Source organism: Epinephelus moara, chromosome 21 (genome assembly GCF_006386435.1).
Source record: "Epinephelus moara isolate mb chromosome 21, YSFRI_EMoa_1.0, whole genome shotgun sequence".
NCBI lineage: Eukaryota > Metazoa > Chordata > Actinopteri > Perciformes > Serranidae > Epinephelus > Epinephelus moara.
This window is the reverse complement of record NC_065526.1, coordinates 12,011,380-12,032,337: the sequence shown is the minus strand read 5'-3', so window position 1 is coordinate 12,032,337 and position 20,958 is coordinate 12,011,380. Positions and strand designations below refer to the sequence as shown.

Below are 20,958 nucleotides of genomic sequence, written 5' to 3'. Positions count from 1 at the left end.
TGAACTAACTGCCTCGGTCGCTCACAGCAGCAGTAACGGCAGAAATAACAGCATGGGCGACGCTCGTCACTTCAAGTCCCTGCAGAGCTAATTAATATGTGAGTGTGTGGAAGACAGTGCCTTCAACACCTGGGGACATTTTTACTTAGACGCAAGGTGACTATTAAAAAACCCACAAGGCTGTCGGCGAGAGTAACATTAACGTTAATGTAGCAGCAAGCTAACAGCTAGCTAACGTTACTTGACCTGCTGTTTGGCTAACTTGGAAACAGTTTCCCAACAACCTGCTAGCGACTCGAAATAACGCAGCAATTGAAGGATATCAAAACAGAAGTCTTCGTGCTGGTGTCAAATTTATAAGGTAAGAAATGCAGTGTTTGTGAGTACTTGACAGCTAGCTGGCTGTGTTTTGTTAGTGGGCAAGTTTCAACAAGACTGGTGAGAGCAGCAACCACAGAGACAGAAGCAGAGGCATGGAGGTTAGTGTATGAATGAAAGTTTAATTCTAGACTAACATTGCTGGATGTAATCACGCCCTGTTTGTGGTTATGCAGTGCCATTGTTAGCACAAATAATCAGAATAACAATAATATTAATTGCTCAGGAAAATGGTAGCATATGTGCTGTTACAGAAGTATTGCACTGACGTAACAGAAAAGGCACCAGGAGGATAAAACAACATGATTGCAATTTAATGCAGCCCCCTGCTGAAACACCACCAACCTCAGGATTCTGCTAAAATTGACAGATTTTATTTTGATAATCGTTTGATCATTTAAGTCAGTTGTTAAGCATAAATGGAAAATGTGAGGATTTGCTTCCTTTCTTTATTTTCTATCCAATAAATATCTGGATTTTGAGCTGTTGGTCTGATGAAATAAGCACCTCTACTCAGGAAAATAGTGAGCACTATTTGCTGACATGTAAACCAAACAATTAAAAAAATCCATACATTTCATTTTATTTAATTAATTTATGTATTTGCATAATAAAACAAAACAACAGGAATACACAAAAAAAACTGTGCAGGTTGATATATAAAAACAAACAAACCTGGAGGCTTATTTAAGGAGTCTCGCCTCAGTAAACAAACAAGTAAACATAGAATCAAAAAGCAAACACAAAATAATTAACATAAAACAAGCAAAAGCATAAAATATTGATGTGTGTATGTAATCAGTAATAAAATCATTGGCTGCACGGTTAATCAAAATATTATGGAAGTTACAATATGGCCAATGATGAAGCTAAAATGCCTCACAACATACAATTATTAATGAAGCATTGTGATGCTACAGAGAAACCCTGCCTTCAAATGGTATTTAAGATGTAAGAGAACATACTTGTTTGGTACTGACCCCAGCAAAAATCACATTATCATGACTTTAATATTGCTTTAAGTGAAAATGAAATGCAAAATCTACCATTCCCATTAAAATCTTGACTCGTATCGCAAATGCAGGACTTGTCAAAATTGTTTTGTTGCTGCTGTTGTGGAATGAATTGGATGAAGTGCTCTTATTATCTCGTCCACCCTGTATCTCCACCTGTAACTTTCAGACAGTCATTGTTATCTTGACACAGTCTGAAACACTACAGTTCACCAACACATTGATATTTTACTGATGACTCATGTAAGTAACTCAGCTGAAAATGCAGGTTGTATGGTCATTGGATCTAAGGCACACAGAGCAGACATAGCTCGCTGTCAGGAACAAGGAACTGTAAAATGATCTTCATGGGGAAGGAGGCTGCTGGGAGGGGTGAGGGACGTCCCCTAAGTAAGGACAGTGGGTGAGGTGAAAGGGTACGCATTAGGGGTTTAAGTGCTCATTTGAGGATCTGGCATGAAGCCCTGTTGTATTGGTGCCAATACTAGTTGCCCATGACTACCCAGCTTTTCAGCAGACCCTCTGTTTGCTCTCTTGTCTCATGGCTTCCCCTCTCCATCTTGTTTTGCTTGATTCTCCTCACTGCTACTAAATGCTATGAACCCTGATGTTTTAAGTGGAACTTCTCCAAAGAATTTGAATAAATATTCAGAATAATACTGGCCCTTTTTTGAAGCTGGATAAAGGTTATATTTGGTGAAGTTTTAAAGCTGAAGCTACCATTTTTTCAGGGCTGTCCTGTAACATCCAGTGGAATAATCTAGCACAGAACAAAATCAGAGTAGGGTAATAATTTATTTATATATTCAGTACAGCAAAATGTTCTTTTTAAAGCAGAAACAGCCGTGTCTACAACAGCAAGTTTACTTTTTAAACTAGGTCTGCAATTGGTGGTTACTGTCCATCAGTCTGTCGACCATTTTCTCAATTAATCGATTAGTTTTTTGGTCTATAAAATGTCATGAAATGGCAAAAAATGTCTGTAGTTGTTTCCCAAAGCTCAAGATTACATCTGCAAGTGTCTTGTTTTGTACACAACCAAAAGATATTCATTTTACTGTCATAGAGGAGTAAAGAAATTAGAAAATATTCACATTTAGGAAGCTGAAATCAGAGAATTATGACTTAATTGATTATCAAAACAGTAGCAATTAATTTAATAGTAGACAACTTATCAATTAATTGTTGTCGCTCTAATATAAACTTTATATCTCTAGAAACAAATCTAAACCCTAAATAATCTTAATAATACTCCTGTCATCAAAACACAGACTGAAGATTAATTAAGTGTGTATAACATAGAACTCTATTTTTTGCTGTTGTGGAAAATATACATATGTTCCAATGTGATTTATTAAAAACAGTAGGTCATTCATTGAACAGTAACCTGAAAGGAATTATTGCAGCCCTGCAAAAATAAAAATGCCAGCTGTATATGCATTCTCCTGCAGTTCAAGTTTTAATATTTGAAAACGTTTCAATGGTGATTTAAAGTGAAGTTGGTATAAGCGGTGCTTGGCTGTAAAATACGTGTAGTAGTGACCCTGTGTGGGTTGAAGGTTGCATGAATCAGTGATTTGTCCAGTAAAAGTATTAGCTCATTGCAGAACGTGCAGACGTCTTTGTTTGTTAATGTAGTAATCGCCCCAGATAATGTTCTTCCTCTAAAGTTCATCACATGTTATTCTCCACTAAGTACATAGGCGAGTATGTCCTGAATGGGCTTCAGTTGTGCTCTTTTTTTAATTTTATTTTGCTGTTTTGCTCAGACAGACACCTTTGACCTGCAAGTCATAAACTCTGTCCTAACTTATTGTAGTTCTACTTTGCTTAGTGCTGTTATATAGCCTTGAGAGATGTGGCAGTTGGTTAAAGGTAATTGGATTGTTTCGGTAACTTATTTACTTGAGGTGGGTGTTGTATTTACAATTTCTTGTTTAAAGACAAACACTGTCTGTTAGTCATCACATGCTTACAGGGCATTTCTCTAGTCAGAAGGGGGAGTGTGGGAGAATGACAGCACTACACGAGAATAGATTCCTCTGCCTGCAGGTCATGCTTGTCACTTGATCCTGACACAGAAGGTTAGCCACGGAAATGTCTTGTCAATCGTTTTATATTGAGGCTAAATTTCAACCTAACACTGACCTCTGTCTTCCTCTCTGACCTCTCCCTCTCCTCTGTAGCTTTCAGCTCCTGGTGTTGCTGCTCCCCTCTGCCGCTGCTTGAATTCATGAGCACGCTCAGTGACGGCTGTGCGTAGTCCTCGGGGATGGGGAGAGGAGTACAGGAACAACGGGCATCACACACGCAGGGAGAAGTGCTGACGCTGGCTTCCTCCAGTCAGTCAGAAGTGCGCTATGGGGTAAAATACGATCCTTCAACACCTAAAGTGACAGTTAACCCCCGGATCAAAAATACACATTTTCCTCTTAGCTTTAGTGTTACTAATCAGTCTAGATTGTTTGGTGTGAGTTGATGAATGTTAGAGATATCAGCTGTAGAGATGTCTATCTTCTCTTGAACACAAGGGAACTAGATGGCACTTGTGATGCTCAGAGGGCCAAAAAATGCATTTGGAAAACTGTAACATCTCTTTTCAGAAACTTGACCCAGTAACTCAAGATAATCCACAGACCTTTTTGTGAGCAGCTCCATGTAGGAACTGTTTTCTTTCTATCAAACTACACCCACCATGCAGAAGAAAGTGTGCATCTATGATGAGCTCACCTAGCACCACTGAGCTAGCTAACGCAACAGCTCAGCCAAAGAGGAAGCCATTTACATTTACATCTCGCGCTGCCACGAATAGAGTTCGAGCTTCTCGTCCATGAGGAGATGCACGCTTTTTTCTGAGTGGTGATGGCAGAATTAGTTGGGTAAAAGGAAAATAGTTCCTATATGAAATTGCTCACAACATGGTCTATGGATTATCATGAGTAATCGGGTCATGATTTCTGGAAAGAGATATTGCTGTTGAGTTTTTCAAATGTATTTTTTGGCGGTTTCAGCACCACAAGCTGAGTGTCATCTAGATCCGTTATATCAGAGAGAAGTCAGACATCACTACAGCTGATATCTCCAACATTCCAAAACTCACACCAAAACAATCTAGATTGATAAATAGCACGACAGGTGAAAGGAAAAATATGTATTTTTGATTGGAGAAGGAAAAAAATACACTCAAAAATGAAGTCCATGTTTTATTTATCTAGTTTTTTACATGTCAGTTTGAATTAGAAAATAATATAGCTGCTTAATTGTAAGTGAATACTGGAGCAACTCCAGAGACTTCAGAGCAGTCACTGAGTGTTTCTAGTTTGGATGAATGATCCCAAACAAAATATGTAAGCATCTCTAAGGCCAAAGACTCACTAGTGCAATGTCAAGCTAGAGTTGACTTTCAAATATCACATAATAATAACCACAATGTACATTCTTTTTAAGATTTCCCTTCTCTTTTATGATACTCTTGATATTAACATAGCTATATTTTTTGTGATTAACTCCTGTCAAGGGAACGTGACACATTGCTCAAAGTGAGCGATGACTGTATTGTGTAGAATAAAGAGATTGTGATTATGTGGTGATCTTCAATGGTAGAACTGTATCGGCATCCTGAGGTTATTTCAGTGTCTGTGTATTATCTGTACTTTCTATATTTGAAGGAAGTCATATGAGGTCATCTGATCTCCTTTATAATGTTTTATGAACTGGTCAGTCAGACGTCATCTAATATACTCACATAACTCCAGTTTAATGATCAACAGCATCTCAAACATGACGTTGCTCACATGAGGAGGCAGTTTTTACAGGATTCACTACGTTGGTGTTGGTAACCCTAAATGTCATTCCTCCATCGCTCTGCAGGGCCCGAAGCTCACGCGCTCTGTCCTCAACTCGCTCTTCTCTGGGGCTTTAGCAGGCGCTGTGGCCAAGACAGCTGTCGCCCCTCTGGACAGGACTAAAATCATTTTCCAAGGCAAGTTGGATTCTCTGCTGACCTAAAAGTGGAAACAGATTTTAAATTAGAAATGACCCACATGGAAGCCATGGAGTTATATCGAGAACCAGTGTTTGTTTTTTTTGTTTGTTTTTTTTAGCTGTGTTGCTCTGTCAGTCATATAAATAAGAATATTAGTAAATGTATGATGACCTACAGAAACACTGGACACATACATGTTATTTATATTGCACATATGTTTTGTTTTTAGTGTCTTCAGCAAGATTCTCTGCTAAGGTAAGTTTGATCACATATTTAATGTCAGTTTCTTAGTTATTCAATTGATTCTCATTCATAAGAAGAGATTGATTCACATTCATTGCAGTTAATATAAGCAGAAAGATGTTCAAAGACAAAAATCTATTAAAAAAAAATAAAAATAAAAAATATATATATATATATATATATATATATATATATATATATATATATATATATTATCAATCAATCAGGAACATGTATGTGTTTATGTGTGCACACCACATTACAGGAGGCCTACAGATTGATCTACCGGACCTACCTGAAGGATGGCCTCCTCAGTCTGTGGAGGGGGAACTCTGCCACCATGGTGCGAGTCATCCCGTACGCCGCCATCCAGTTCTGTGCACACGAGCAGTACAAGGGGCTGTTGGGAGGCTACTACGGCTTTCAGGGGAAGTAAGTGTCACTTTATACTAGAGGTGTAACAGCACACATAGGTCACGGTTTGCTTCATACTCGGTTTAGGACTCAAGGTTTGGTGAGAGTTCAGAACATTTGGAATAAAACAGATGCATAAGGATACATTTCTTCTCATTTATTTTGGGCAGCCAAAGTCTCCTAGCTGGGGATGTAACTTTTTGCCTACTGACAAGTTTGTTGAACTTAAATTATCATAAAAATAAGGAACACTTCAAACATATCTGCGTTACACTGTACCAACACTTAACAAACACTTTTCCAAAAGGCAACTGGACACAACAGGCTATAAAACTGAAAAGCATCTGTTACGCTATAAAATTGAAAATACTAAATAAATAGAATGATATAGAATAATCTTCCAGGAAGAGCTGTAAAGCATCGCTGGGGAGAGGGGCATCTGGAATACTTTGCTCAGCCTACTGCCCCCACGACCTGACTTCAGATAAGCGGTTGAAAATGGATTGATGGAAGGATGGAAAAATAAAACTTGTGCATTAGGAGGAGTGTTTCAATTAGCATTAGTTACACCGTGGCTATATTTACATATTTAAAGCTCCCAAACATTTATCATCCCAGTAATCCGCACATCTGGGTGATAACGTTGAATGTGCTTTAGCATGTTGGATTTGTTTCTGTTTACATCCCCTACAACCACAGAGCAACGCCGACGCCATCCTCGTCCCCTGTAGCTGACCAGGAACCTGCAGGCTGGCCTTCCAACTCCTCAGTTGCGCTCGCCATAGTGTGACTGTCTCGCATGTTACAGCCTGACAATCAGCTTGTTGTGCTAATCTCAGCATGTGTTGCCAGAAGCTTACAGCTGAAAGTGTTTGATTGGAGCTCACGCTTGTGAACTTTGTTCTGCATACCATGTGCTCTGTGTGCAGCTGCGTGCACCACACTGTAAACCTTGTATGGTGATGGTACAGTACAGCATGAATACGCATACCATTACGGCCCCAGTTTACACTAGTAGACCTACTACTCAGGTCTGCTGGCTCATCTATTGACCTTTATCTTTACATTTGAATTTAAAGCTCATTTAGGATTGTCTTTGTCTTGTGGAGTAATACAAAATCTGAAAGGCTGATGTATACAGTTGTTTTCTCTGTGTTCCAGAGCCCTTCCTCTAATTCCCAGATTTCTTGCCGGGTCTATGGCTGGTTTGACAGCAGCCATGCTGACCTATCCTCTGGACATGGTGCGAGCTAGGATGGCTGTAACACCAAAGGAAATGTAAGGCCATCTTTAATTGCCAATACACAGTCATCAATGGGTGTTTAACACACACATATACACACTGACAATAGCACTACAGCAAAACAAAACAAGGGGCTACATTGATATGAGTGTTGCTGTGAATAAAATATGGAAAATTTGAAGGCTTTTCAAGAGCCATGACACTACACAGCAATGCATGATAAATTTAAATAGCACAACATTGTGGAGGTCTCGGATCTGTCAGGGATGATGCTCTAAATCATTCGCTAAGTCCTGCAAAGCGCTCATTACTGGCCAAAACTTATTACTAATGACTTGAAAATATGTCAGTCAGAAAAAAACATAGAGTAGGTGACACAAGAAACTGTTGTGTCACTGCACTGGCTTCAGAAGTAGTTGAGTTCCTGTTTTGCTTCAAATGAAATTCACATACTGCTGTTGAGTGATGTCGAGCTTCTTCTAAATGAAAACAGACTTAGATTTTTTTCTGCCAGGATGCCAGAGTCAAATTCTGAGCAGGAGCATTTTGCTGTACAATTAAGCATCCAATTTGATGTTTATTGTGTTTGTGGTACCTCCTCTGTTTAGGTACAGTAACATCCTGCACGTGTTTATGCGAATAACCCGAGAAGAGGGCCCGAAGACATTGTATAGAGGCTTCACTCCCACCATGCTGGGTGTTATTCCCTACGCTGGTCTCAGCTTTTTTACCTATGACACATTGAAGAAAATACATGCAGGTAACGCACCACTGCCAATGCATCTATTTACCTGCAACGTGTTCTTTCACACCTAATGTTAATGTTGCATATATAAAATGGCACTCCTTTATATCCTTCTGTCCCATGCAGAGCACAGCGGGCGCTCACAGCCCTACACACATGAACGTCTAGCATTTGGAGCCTGTGCTGGTCTTATTGGCCAGTCGGCGTCTTACCCTCTGGATGTGGTGCGACGCCGCATGCAGACTGCGGGAGTCACGGGTCACACATACGGCACCATCCTGGGCACCATGAGGGAGATTGTGTCTGAAGAAGGGATCGTCCGTGGACTCTACAAAGGTCTCAGTATGAACTGGGTGAAAGGGCCCATGGCGGTGGGCATCAGCTTCACCACCTTTGACCTTACTCAGATCCTCCTGAGGAAGCTGGAGCAAATGGGCTATACGGCACGATAATAATGATAGAGGTAGAGGAAAATGGGGGGTAACAGGAAGAGAAGCTCCCCATACATACACCCTGTGAAGAGAAAAGAAGTGAGAGAGTGACGAGTTTGTTTCGCTGCATAAAAGCGAAACACACACTCGCTCAGGATGTGTGATATTAATGTATTCTCTCGCTTTATCTGTGTGCAGCGGGGAATGCACAGTCCCTACAGGCATGAGGTATGTTGGACGGTACAGAGTACCTGTACACACTGTTGTCCTGTACAGCTAAGTGCAATATGCTCAGTGATTTTATGTGTGTTTGTGTGTACACATAAATTATAACGCTCCTGCCGTCGTGGACCAGGCCTGCGAGTGTATTTGCCAGTCTAAGAGCTTCACACACACACTGAAGCCTCCCAACTGCCTTGTGTGTCTGCTTAAAACTGACACCTTCCAATGCAATGTAGGTTGCCACTCATTTATTAACTTTTAAGATGCATTTGATTTAATAACAGTAAAATTTGCCCCCTTGAGATTGGTTTTATTGTGAGTGCGTTTGTTTTAAGGAATTATACCAAAGGTTACGATATGAGTTAATCGTAGATGATATGATGTTAGTGGTGTTTGTATATTTAAGCACAAAAGTTCTCAGAGTACAACTACATAGCAAAAATCTTGCCTAGCAGAGAGGTAACAGCATTACTGTTACTGCCGTCATATGGTCAGTTTTTCTTTGAGTTGAATATATTGAAATCACTATGAGTCCAGTTTCTGATTTGAGCACTCCAAGACTGACTTTTATTTGTACAGCAGATAATTGAGCTGGATCTTATGCCAGTGCCAACAGATGTGAAGTACAAAGAGTGCCCATATGATTTTATTTGTTTTCACTGTGATCATGTCATGTTTTTTTTTTGTTTTTTTGTTTAATTTTGTCAATTGTGATAGAGAGTTTTGTTATTTGTATTATTAATACAGATGATTAGACAGATTTCAGCGCTAGTTGGGAATGCTAGCTGAAAGTAACTGACATTTAGTCGCATGTAACGCACATCAAGCAATTTAACAGGTCATTTTCCAAATGTGAAATCATATACACTGAATTAACAGTTTAGTAGCAACTAATGTTGTTTTAAATTTGAAACAATACTAGTGTAAAAAAACAATCCTCGATACATCTTCTGACGCCACCGCTAAAAGGAGAAATAAAACTAGGAACACAAAATATTATATTTTTTTCTTTTTTAAAATAACAACCATCACACTGCTGGTACAGCCTGATCTCAGAATTGCGTGAAATGGACACAAAGCCTTAACAACGCATTATATGGTGATGGGCGCACAATATGTTAAAGTCACGTGCTGGTAACACAAAAACGATGCCAATGCAAAGTCAGTTAAGATCTTTTGTCATGGTGGACACATGGATTCAGTATCGAGCGAGAAAGTCTGTGTAGGGCAGGCCCACGGGAAGTGTGTCTGGCTTTGAAGCCAGTTTTTGTAGTGGCCAAACAGTGGAATTACAACTCCAGAGTCTGCACATAATGCAGTTGGCCACTAAGACTTTCCCACATACTAACATTGGGAAAGAGACGTCTATTTATCAGTGGATACATTTTTTGTAGCGTCACAACCCTCGTGAAATGACTCCTTTCAACATCACTATTTAATCCATTCAGTCAGATAACATTTGGCAAGTCTAGCAGAGCCGTTTGATTAATTCATTTTATTTCCATTCCAGTTAGCGGTGTACTAAATCAGAAGTGGCTGGTTCGGCCAGCAGAAGTCTGGTGCGCTTGGTTTATGGGCCCAGTGATGCATACGTGCGGATCATTCAGGTGATTTCATACCACGGGAATAGGGCTTTTTTGGCTTCATGCGCCACTGAGCAACTTTCATATCTCTTAATACATGCATAGCAAAGGGCGGGTAGGAGCAGTGGTGGATGGGTCAAACAAACATGGACTTTCAACCAGGAGACTGCTGTTTGTGCCCAGTTTGAAACCAAAAGTCAGCGTAGTGACTGGAATTTACAGATTTAACAGAACTACACAAAGTACTTTATATTGGTACTTTACACAGGTACTGCTTTATGTAACTATTCAAAGTACATAACTTGACATCACCTACGCCCTGTACAAAGTTATTTCAACCAAAACCTCGATCTTTTCCGTAACCAAGTATTCCTTTGGTTCTCTAAATCTAACCAAGCTTTTTCCTTTCCCTTAACCTAACCAAACTGCAGCTGCTTTTTTGCATTGGCATTGTTTTCATGTTGCCAGCACCCAACTTTAACACATTTGGTGCCCACCACCACGTTCAGTTTAGTTTATTAGTTTATTTACAGTAACAGGTACCATGCACAATACAACTGTCAAGCCAGAGTTAGCTATATAGCTAATTAGCATCTTCAGTTCCTGGACAGAAAAATATTAAAAGACAATACAGATAAAGATTAAAAGTTTGCAAATTTATAAACAGTACATCACATATAAAATGTATATATGTTATATAGTCTTGGAAAACAGTTTATTCCATTCACAGGTTCAGATCAGTGATCACATGATTGATTTGTCTTGAACCATGGTTTGAATGTCGTTTTAAAAATACTCAAACTTGTCCATTCTCTGATTTAGATGGGAATTAAGTTCCATTTATCTGCTGCATTAACTAAAAATGCTAAATGTCTGAAAGCAGTTTTCCTAAATTTAGCCGAGCAGTCCCCTCTGGCTGATGCTCTGATGTCCCTAGCATTGTCCCTGCAGAATGACACACATTAACAGTGTAGTGCGTTGTTTAGAAGGTCATGTCCATTTCATGTATCTCTGACAGACTGTGTTGGCTGGTTGTAGATCTGTTTTGTTTTTATGTTCTTTAATAGCTTCAGAACTTTCGGTACTATCGGATGTTTAATTGACAGAGATCGTATCGTTTTAAACAAACGTTTTTTTGAAAATTATCAAGGTATCAATACTTTTGACAGCCTCAGTAGGAACACATGTAACATCTAAATCAATACAACAACCGTGCAGTGAGTACTGCCTGTATGAAGTGTACAATATTCTGTGGTTGATGCTGTGTGAGAGGCGTCGCTTTAGTCGTGTTGTTTTGGATATCGATATGTTGAGAGGTGTTTTTAATATTATGTCCCATATGTCACTGATACAGATGCACACAGCGTCACATCGAGTACACAAATGTTGTCTTCCATTTGCTGTTGGTTCAGCAGCTGCAGGGGGTTTGCTCGGCACATGTCGTAGAGCTGTAGCAGTATTTGCTAATGGATTAGCTTGACTGGAATTATGCACACACATAGTGAAGAAATAGCTTGAGCTCTGTGTTACAGGCGTGATCGAGTATATTTTAGTGTTTGCAGTGTTGTACATTACCTCAAAACGTAAATCAAACGCTCATGAAATCCTCACATATCTGTGTGTTATGTTGAGCAGTGCTAAGAATGGAAATAGCTGCTCGGTTGTCATTTGTATGTGAGACAGTTTGAACAGTATTGATGCAGGTTCACAGGTGTTGAAGAGTGTCAATAGTTTCTATACTTAGAGCGCACATGCTGAGAGAGCAGCTGAGTGCAGAGCCAGGTGGGGCAGAGGGCAGGAGAGTGTCATCCTCACCAGAATAAAGCATGACGTTTTCTCCACTACACAAACTCAAGTTAGTTTAAAACCAACCCTGAAGGAACTCAAAAAACAATAGTGTAATATTAAAGGTAAACTATGCAGGAAATGCCAGTTACTTTTTGTAAACTGAGCCCCTCCTCAATAAACTGCTAGTACACACACTGCAAGCTACTACTCTATTTGTTGTGCTAATAGAAAGCTAACTAAACTAACCGCCAACACCTACCTGTCCAGCAGAAAACAGGCAAACCCTGTGTTGCTCTGCGTCCCCATTATTTCCTTCAGTGCTCATCAGCCAAAGTCAAAGCCAACCCCAGACTCATTTTGCAGCAAGCTCTGTCTGCGATCTCTCTTAGCCGTCTTTTGAATTTGTGCTGCTACTACGTGGTCGCTACCTTTTTATAAAGTCCAGACCAAAGCAACAGGACGTCGCAGACATGAGAAAATATGGGCGGGGGGCAGGGTCACCACCACATACTTCTAGTGGGTCATAAGTGATGGTTGCAGCGGACTATTTTTGTATGAGCCTCTAAATTGTTTATTAGGAAAACCCTGCATAGTATACCTTTAATGATATTGTTATACTATATTAAAAAAACTCTACTAGGGCTTCACTACTAAGCTTTAAATACAGATTAATCTATACATTATTTTAATTATCAAAGTGTCCGTTAACATTGCTTACTGTCTGTGTTCTGACCAGCAGACAAACAACTCAAACTATTCACTGCTGTAGAAAAGGAGCATTTTAAATGTGTGAATCTCGAATCATTTAATGTCTTCACTATTTAGAAGATTAATTGATTATTAAATTGGAATTGATACATTTATTTGTCCATTAAAGGAGCTGTATGCGACATTCAGAGCATATCTATGCTTCAGATTCTGGGGCGAGATTGTCTGCACACGGCTCTCGATATGGAGGGGGCTGAGCTGGTGGCTAGCAGCTAACGGTGCTAACAGTGCTGATAGAGCTAACATTGTTAACCTGAGGGGGGAATTTAGCCTGAGTGTCAGACTGAAGCTCCCAGAACCTTCAGTCTGACAGTGCCTGTTTAAAATGTCTCCGTCGTCGTGCACGCCCAGCTGCATCACCATTAAATCCAGTTTAGCAGCTTCCTTAATTTGGTCCTCCATTAACGCAAGTAGTGGCGAAATACCTCAATAGCATCGTTAATGTGGTCTGTAGGATCTGTAGCGGTCGCCATTGTTGCTATCCTCACCAGTTACCCACCAGCATACAGCTTGACATCAGCGTGGCGCTGATTGGCTAATCGCTAGACCCACCCCTACCCCCGGCGTTCATTGGTCCGTCCATTGTTTGGACGAGATAAATCGCAAATTCATTGCAGTATGCCAGACAAGAGATGCAAGCCTACTCAGTTGAGTGGGCGGGGTCTATGGTCTGGATCCAGGCTAGGGGGAACTGGAAGGTGAGCACTGTGCTTCGGCAATGACACTGCTGTAACCGACGTAAGAGGGCAGTGCGGAGTGGCGGCGATGAGCTAGTCAGTGTGATGCAGGACTGTCTACCCCAAAAAGCCGAGAAGCTGGGATTACAACACACACAGAGGGAGTGTGACTTAATTCTCTGCTCAGGACTCTATTACCTCACTATATCTTTACATAGCAATTAGTTTTTTGCTGAAATATTAATTCTCTGAATGTTGTATACAGCTCCTTTAACCAATCATTTTATCGACTGATTATTTCTGTTCTAGGACTTGGTATATAATGCTAATCACTGTTGCACTAATACCACAACAATACTTTTTTGATATGTTACTTAGAGGAATGCAAATATTTTTTCAAACTTTTTTTGTTTGTTTAACAAATGGCCAAACTTCTGAAATGTCAAATATGTTTAAAAACAAGCAGCATAGTAAACATAGTCTGAATAAATTAGTTTAAAATTGGTAAATTAACTATTGAAGTAAGAAAATATCCCATCATAAATGAGTGAAGAATACCATTTGGGTCAGCCCCAAAAAAGTTTCGAGATTCGATACTCAGCCCAGTAGGCAACTGGTTCCCAAGCGGAGGTCCTGACCCCACTAGGGGTCACCAAAAGCTTCACGGGAGCGTAGAGAAGCCTTGATAAAATCATACAGTAGACCTATATCTCAGCATTTAATTCATCTCTCTGATGCAAACTAAATGAAATCATTTCAAAGTTTAGATTATTATTCAAGATATAAATAGAGTCGTCAGTCTCTGCTGAACAGCCTCATCCTGCTTTAGAAACGTACGTAGTTAAAACAACCAAAGAGCTGATAGAACAATGGCCAAGCAAAAGGAGAAGAAAACAGTTAGTTTGTCTAAAAAGAAGCCTATTAAGTATGTATGTCAAAAATAGAGTATTATATTAAAAGTTTCTACAAATATTAGGAAGACTCATCTGTGATATTTGCATGAAAAATTCTGCTCAAAATTCATCCAAATTGCTCGAGTTACACAAACGTCCTGCAGTTATTGTATTCAATATTTGCGTTAACTGTACAGTTTATCAGTTGTTCTGCACTGTTATTGTTCTGTAGTTAATAGAATATGAAATATCCATAAGATATGTCCTTTAGTCAGGGGTCGTCAGTTTACTGAGTGATAGAAAAAGGGCTTCTTAAGCAAGAAGTTTAGGGACTACCGCAGCTACTTCACTGAACTCTGCTCTCCCCTGACGGGCCTGTCTGACCATCATCATTTTATGTTTGATGTTTTTATTGTTTTCTTCTTCTTCAGTGAATCAGGAGGATTGTAGCAGTGCTCTGATGACAGACACATAAACACATATATTATTCTAATCAGCAAACAGTGGTGATGCATTCATGTTAACAACAGATGCAAGTCTAGTCTTTTAATATCAGTGTGTAATCTTTACGTCTTGCCTTTGTTAATAGTTTGAAAATATGTGTAACTGAGTTTTGATCAATGACAGCTTGAAACCTGCACATGCTCTGAGCTGAAGCGTGCACGAATGCTGCATAGCAGAAAGTACACAGTAACCGAAAGCTGAGTGAAGGGTAGTTACTGACTCAAGTGCCTGGCGAGGAATAGTAATGTTTCTACTATGACTGAGCTACTTCTACTAACCTTTTTGAAGGTTGCTTCCATTTTCTAGCCTTTGCTTCGGTCTTGAAGTTCCGAGTATTTGAGGGACAGCAGCGGGGGGTTTGACGTTTGGGATTGTGAGACCTCTGTGACTGAATGTATAACTTCAGCTCCAGTTTTTGTATGTGAATTTTGTAAAGCTATAAAACTGCCTTGCAGGGTTTTGCTGTCTAGGGTGAAATGCATGACCCTTGGCTCCCTAGCAGACTCCAACCCATCCATTCCAACCAGACTAGGACTAATTTGAAATTTAATGGTTATCTGAACCCTGATTTCAATTGGAAGAGCTTTGTAATCTTATCATCCACCTATTGATCCAACTATAGATCATAGGAGATGGATAAATACATAATGAAATACACAACAACCCAGACAATCATGAAATGCCAAAAAAGTACATATTTAGTTGTGAACCTGACAGTGGCTTAATAATGAGGAATACTGACACACTACAGAAACAAAACTGGGAAAAAAATCAGATTTTATTTGCTCTCTTAAAAGCAAATTTAGTTGTTTTAACCTTATTTGTCGGTAAGTGACGTGCAGACAAACGATGCTACTGTGTTTGCATGTTTCAACGGATCACCTTGTGTTGTTTTTGTTTCAGTGCAGCAGTGATGCAGCGGCTGTTTTGTCAATCCCAGTGATTTGTGCCAACTGAATGTAACCGTACCTACACCCTGTGTCCGGTCTCTAGTGATGATGGTGTATCTGTAGGAAAGTTTTCAAATAAAACTGGATGTTAACAACACATTGATGCTCGTTTTTTTCTATTCTACTGTTCTGATCCTGTCCTTGAATGTTTGTACTTACGGAGTTTCTTTTGGCCATGGATTAAAACTTAGGTTTAAATAAAATATGTTCAGTGTGGTCTTTGAGGACACGGCATGAACACATAATAACTGGAATCACCAAATCGACCACCTCAGAATTTAAAAGCATAATTATATGTATACATTCCTATTAGTAATTACCCCATTTAGTGGACTGCTAACAGTAATGACCCAAAGAATAGTAATAAATGCATAAATTGGTAATAAATGTATCACCTAATTACCTATAAACACATACTAAATGCAGTTTAAAAAATTGTGGCGATAAGTATAAATAGTACATTTGGAAATAAATACATACATATGGAAATATAAATGAGTGAGTTCATTACTAGGGAAATGAACAAAGTTATACCAAATATATTTAGATTTATAAATATAAATCAATTATAAAATAAATAATATATATGTACACAAATCAATAAATACAGAAAAATGCAGCATACTTTCATCTATTTATCTATTTATTGCAACATTTTTCTTTCTTTTTTTTTATTTTTATCATGCTCATTTATTTATTTATTTATTTATTATTTCCCATGTCACTTTTGGGCCCTCATACATTACAAGGTTTTTTTGTTTAGGCTGACAACACAGGTTTGTAATGGCAACATGTTTTTCCTTCTATAATTATTATTGTGCTTATTTATTTACTTATTTATTATTTCCTATGTCACTTTTGGGCCCCACACATAGGACTTTTTATTTTATTTTATGCTTTTATTTAAAAAAAAAAAAAAAAAAAAATTAAATTTTTCAGCTGACAAAATGTGGTATGTAATGACATCTACAGAAAAATATAGCATTCTTCACTCATTCATATACATTTATTTATGTCTATTTTTCTTTTATTATTATCGTGGTCATTAATTAATTAATCAATTTATTTATGTGTTTATATTAAATATATTATTTCCCCCTCACATAACAAGGTGTCTTTGTTCAGACTGAGGACACATGGTAGGCTATGTAATGACCTGCAGTGACCACTGGGGGTCGCTCCATCCCCATGAATGAGTGACCTTCTCGGGCTGTAGCTCCACAGATGGCCGGTAGGTGGCGGTGCAGCCCGGCGCGGTGAGCTGAGGGAAGGTGAGCTGGGTCAGACGGTGCTGCTGCTGCCGCTGCTGCCTGAGGCCGTGCTGAAGCTTTGAACTTGACCGTGAACGCAACATGGCAACATAGGAACCCGCGCCGAAAACGGTCCTAATTAATTTAAAATCCCTGATATCATTCAAATATATTGGGTGTTTGAGACTAGATTTAGATGTATGGTGTTTTTTATTGTTAGAAAGAAAGAAAAGAAATACATATTTTATTTATTTGTGGGTATTTTACTGCGTGTTTGTGGCTGTTTAAATGAGGTGAAATATTTGGTTTTCTTCTTGAACCGGACAGAGAGCTCAGAGTCTTTGTGTACAGATTTCTGGGAACGTGGGAGAAAAAAAGCACCAGAAGAAAAGAGCTATAGGGAAGATAGAGGACTAATTAGAGAGTGAAGGAGGGAGGGATGGACGGAGGCTGTCAGAGGATGTGGTTGCTATAGATACTTGGCATGATGCCAGGTGGAGGCAGACCCAATTTGCATTTATTCAGATGATGGCTGCTCTCTCCCTCTCTCTCTCTCTCCCTCTCTCTCTCCTTTCTTTCTTTCTTTCTATCTGAAATAAAAGAAGCAAAAAACACTAATTTCCTGCCATTTCAAATGTATTCTTAATAACTCAATTTTCTTTTTCATTTTAATGCAAAACCCAGGGAACACTGAATTAAATATATATAAATATATATATAAGTTGATGAAAAATACATGTACCATTCTGATTGTGCCACAAGATAAAATTTTGTTTGTTCTTTCTTCTTATTTTTTGCTATGTTAGATTGTGTTTGATTTTGAAGTTGAACGCTGTAAAACCACATTGATGCTTCTTTTTAAACAATACCTACAATTTCTCTCTTTTTTTTAAATTAAAAGACAAAGACAAAAATCTGCACTGTACTCTAGGCCTGCGGATAACGTCATGTAGGCCTGAATTCGTTCCTCAAGTCAAGCTTCGAAAAGAAAATGCTGCCTTTGTTTTAGATTTTTTAAAATAATAATGAAAAAATAACTAAAATAATAACAGAGCAGGGTTTTTACTGCAGTTTCCATTTTAAAATAGTCTATTCAATATTAAAACTGTAAGGTTAGCAGACATTTTCTATTAATTAGCCTTTATTTAAGAGTCTGGCCTGTACTGTAGCTTAGTTAGCTTCTGTTGGGCCTGTGCACTAATAGATAATTGTTTCTTTATTTTTATGAATTAAAAGGAAAGCACATAAAAATCTCTGAGTCACTTAAAGTCCTGTTGAAGCAGCAAAATCTGAAGAAAAAAGTCTATATGTTATACAAACCTCAGTGGTTTATTTTTATGTAATTAAAAATATAAGTCCCCCTTTTACAATTTCCTCCTCTGACACTACCAGACTGATATTAATTCAATTGAAGCAACTCGTGTAAATGTCTAAAAACAGGATAAAACATGTGTCCTGCTTTAATTATATACATGTCTGAGCATTGTGTCAAAGTTAAGAGCTTTTACTGAAAATATAATGAGTATAAAAACAGAATAAATTCACTGGAGGCAAATGTAAAGTCACTGTTCTCTTTATTGACCACATATATATATACACAATGTACACACACAAAGTTTTACAGCATCAAATGACACCTCAGGGTATTTATCAACCTACTCAGCCTTCACATCGAGACACAGTATGGTGGGATAGCTCTGACTTTTAATATAATAAAAACAAAAAAAGAAAAACCATGACACCAATTTGTTTATACAAGACAGCCCAACAGGATCAATTACAGTCAACCTGGGTGTATTTATTTGGAGTCACATATCAGTTTGCATCAATTAGCATCATTATTTATTTATTTAAAAAAAAAAAAAAATCACTTAAATTCTTTATATATTTAATACATTAATAATTAACTCACAAAACACACAAGCTGTTTTACAGTGAAAATTTGAAAACACATCTTTAAAAAAAATCTCAGTCTGTCTTTATCATTGTCTTTTCTTTGGATTTGAAGATGATCACCTTTACATGTGTTTGCAAAACTTCAGAAGCAAAATAGGAACTGTCCTTTACAAAAAAATGACTGAATGAAAATAAAAAAAATTAACAAAAATGGTTAAAGTGGTCCAATCTGAGCCCGAGTCAAAAGTTGTTCAGCTGATCAGGGATTTTCCACAACCACCAATCTGCAGAGAGACAAGAACACAGAAGAAATTAGTGACAGAAAACAAAGCAAACACACAAACAACAAAAACAAAATCAGCTAAATTGTCATATTTCTTACAGCCAGGATCATAAAAGCCAGTGAGACCGTCTCAGACACACCAACACTCGAGCTCTCACAGTGAATAATCATGACTATGTGTCACGTCACGGGACTGACACAGCAGTTTTGGACTCAGATAGAAAAAAAGGGGGGTTGACTGTGGAGCAGAGATACAGAAGGGACTCCCTCCTCATGACTACCAATATCTGTCTGTGTTTGAGTCTACACTTGCCCACCTCTGACCTCTGAAGTCTAGAGAGGACACGTCGTCAGCAGGGAACCCCACAATTATGCCTGAGGGGAAACACACACACACTAAACACACTTCTGCTGTCTGGTTTTGCAACGTCACGACTGAAGATAAGGATCCCACCAGCAGCAGAGATAAGGGATTTAATCCTAATTTGACTTTAACCGTGATTATAAATGAAAACCTGCTGCTTTGCATTTGGACTTCTATCAGCTCTGAAATGACTTCAGGTACATTTTCTTCTGTCTGTGAATGCCTCATACAGAACAGACTGATGGACAGTAAAAATGAATGTGTGTGTGGGTTGTGAGGAGGAAGAAGAGGGTTAGTTATGATTGAGGAGATCAGAGCTGGACCACAGTCCCTGGATAGATAGCAGTGTTTCAGACACTGGGCAATTATGAGGGGCCTGTAGGGCTCTCCAGGGCTCCTCTACTGCCCACGCTGTCCCAACAACCTGCTAATATATGCAGACTGCAGTCCTGTCTCCACACCACACACACTATCTTTACCACACAGAGAGCAACTTGCAAAGAGTGTAATATGATCAAATACATACATTTGACTCTTTACTCAATAAAAGCAGGAGTGAGGGGAGTAACAAGATTACTGCATCCCTAAAAATTACGTAACACTGGGAGACGAAAATAAGACACAGATACAAGAGGTCAGAGGAAGTGGATGGACCATTTCCAAACATGACTTATGTTAGCATTCCTTCTCTGCCTCCGCTGTGCACTGCCACAAAGTCCTAAAATAACAGAACTTTTATCTTTGTGAGAAGAAAGGGATCTTTGTCTCCTCCACGCAAAAAAATCTGTCCCTAATTTAACTTTTCTTTGACATGGAGAACACATGCAGTGAGGTGCTCCATCACAATTTAAACCTCTCCGTTCTTTATTCAGCAAACATGTTCAGCTGTTTGCCTCCGTTATTTTAAAAACATGATGATGATGTTGTGATTTATAAGTCACATGAGGACGTGTTAGCTGAAAAAAAAAAAAATGTGTAGGTTTGATTTCAACACGGGCAGGAGGACACATACAGGGGTGTGGGGTCCTCCACCAGAAAATTTTAGCATCAAACACTGAATTTTCTGCATTCTAAATAATTCTTATGCACCAATTTGTGCTTTTTCTGCATCAATTCAATGGTGTAAAATGTCTTAAATTTTGTCAAAACTAAAAGTCCTCTGCTCCTGTCATGTTGTAAAAACTGAGAGTGATGTGTCCTCTGCATCTCCGCCGAAATCTACACTAATGAATCCATGAATAGGAGGAAAAAATAGGGAGTGCTGCTCTGAGTTAAAGCTCTGTGTAGTTAGTTGTACTATGGACTTTTACACTGAGTGAGCTTGTTGT

The 20,958-nt window shown here is 38.7% G+C and overlaps 1 protein-coding gene across 2 annotated transcripts; it reads left to right on the top strand.

Annotated features, from left to right (window-relative positions):
- The first annotated feature begins 13 nt into the window (after window positions 1-13).
- LOC126409034 (mitochondrial coenzyme A transporter SLC25A42-like) lies at window positions 14-15,934 on the top strand. Of its 2 annotated transcripts, none has more exons than XM_050074906.1 (8): window positions 14-361; window positions 3,578-3,756; window positions 5,262-5,373; window positions 5,606-5,631; window positions 5,885-6,051; window positions 7,195-7,311; window positions 7,885-8,036; window positions 8,148-15,934. In XM_050074906.1, exons 2-8 carry the CDS (start codon window positions 3,664-3,666, stop codon window positions 8,471-8,473), a joined length of 993 nt encoding a protein of 330 aa, XP_049930863.1. In that variant the 5' UTR covers window positions 14-361; window positions 3,578-3,663; the 3' UTR covers window positions 8,474-15,934. The 2 variants fall into 2 exon arrangements, with proteins under 2 accessions (XP_049930863.1, XP_049930864.1); XM_050074907.1 differs by lacking the exon at window positions 14-361 and adding an exon at window positions 3,127-3,475.
- Window positions 15,935-20,958: the final 5,024 nt, after the last annotated feature.

Bases quoted from the DNA above. Each gene is read 5' to 3' on its own strand.
- LOC126409034 (XM_050074906.1), top strand. From the start codon at position 3,664: ATGGGGAGAGGAGTACAGGAACAACGGGCATCACACACGCAGGGAGAA. The intron at 3,757-5,261 runs GTAAAATACGAT...ATCGCTCTGCAG, and splicing joins AGTCAGAAGTGCGCTATGGG to GGCCCGAAGCTCACGCGCTC. The intron at 8,037-8,147 runs GTAACGCACCAC...TGTCCCATGCAG, and splicing joins ATTGAAGAAAATACATGCAG to AGCACAGCGGGCGCTCACAG.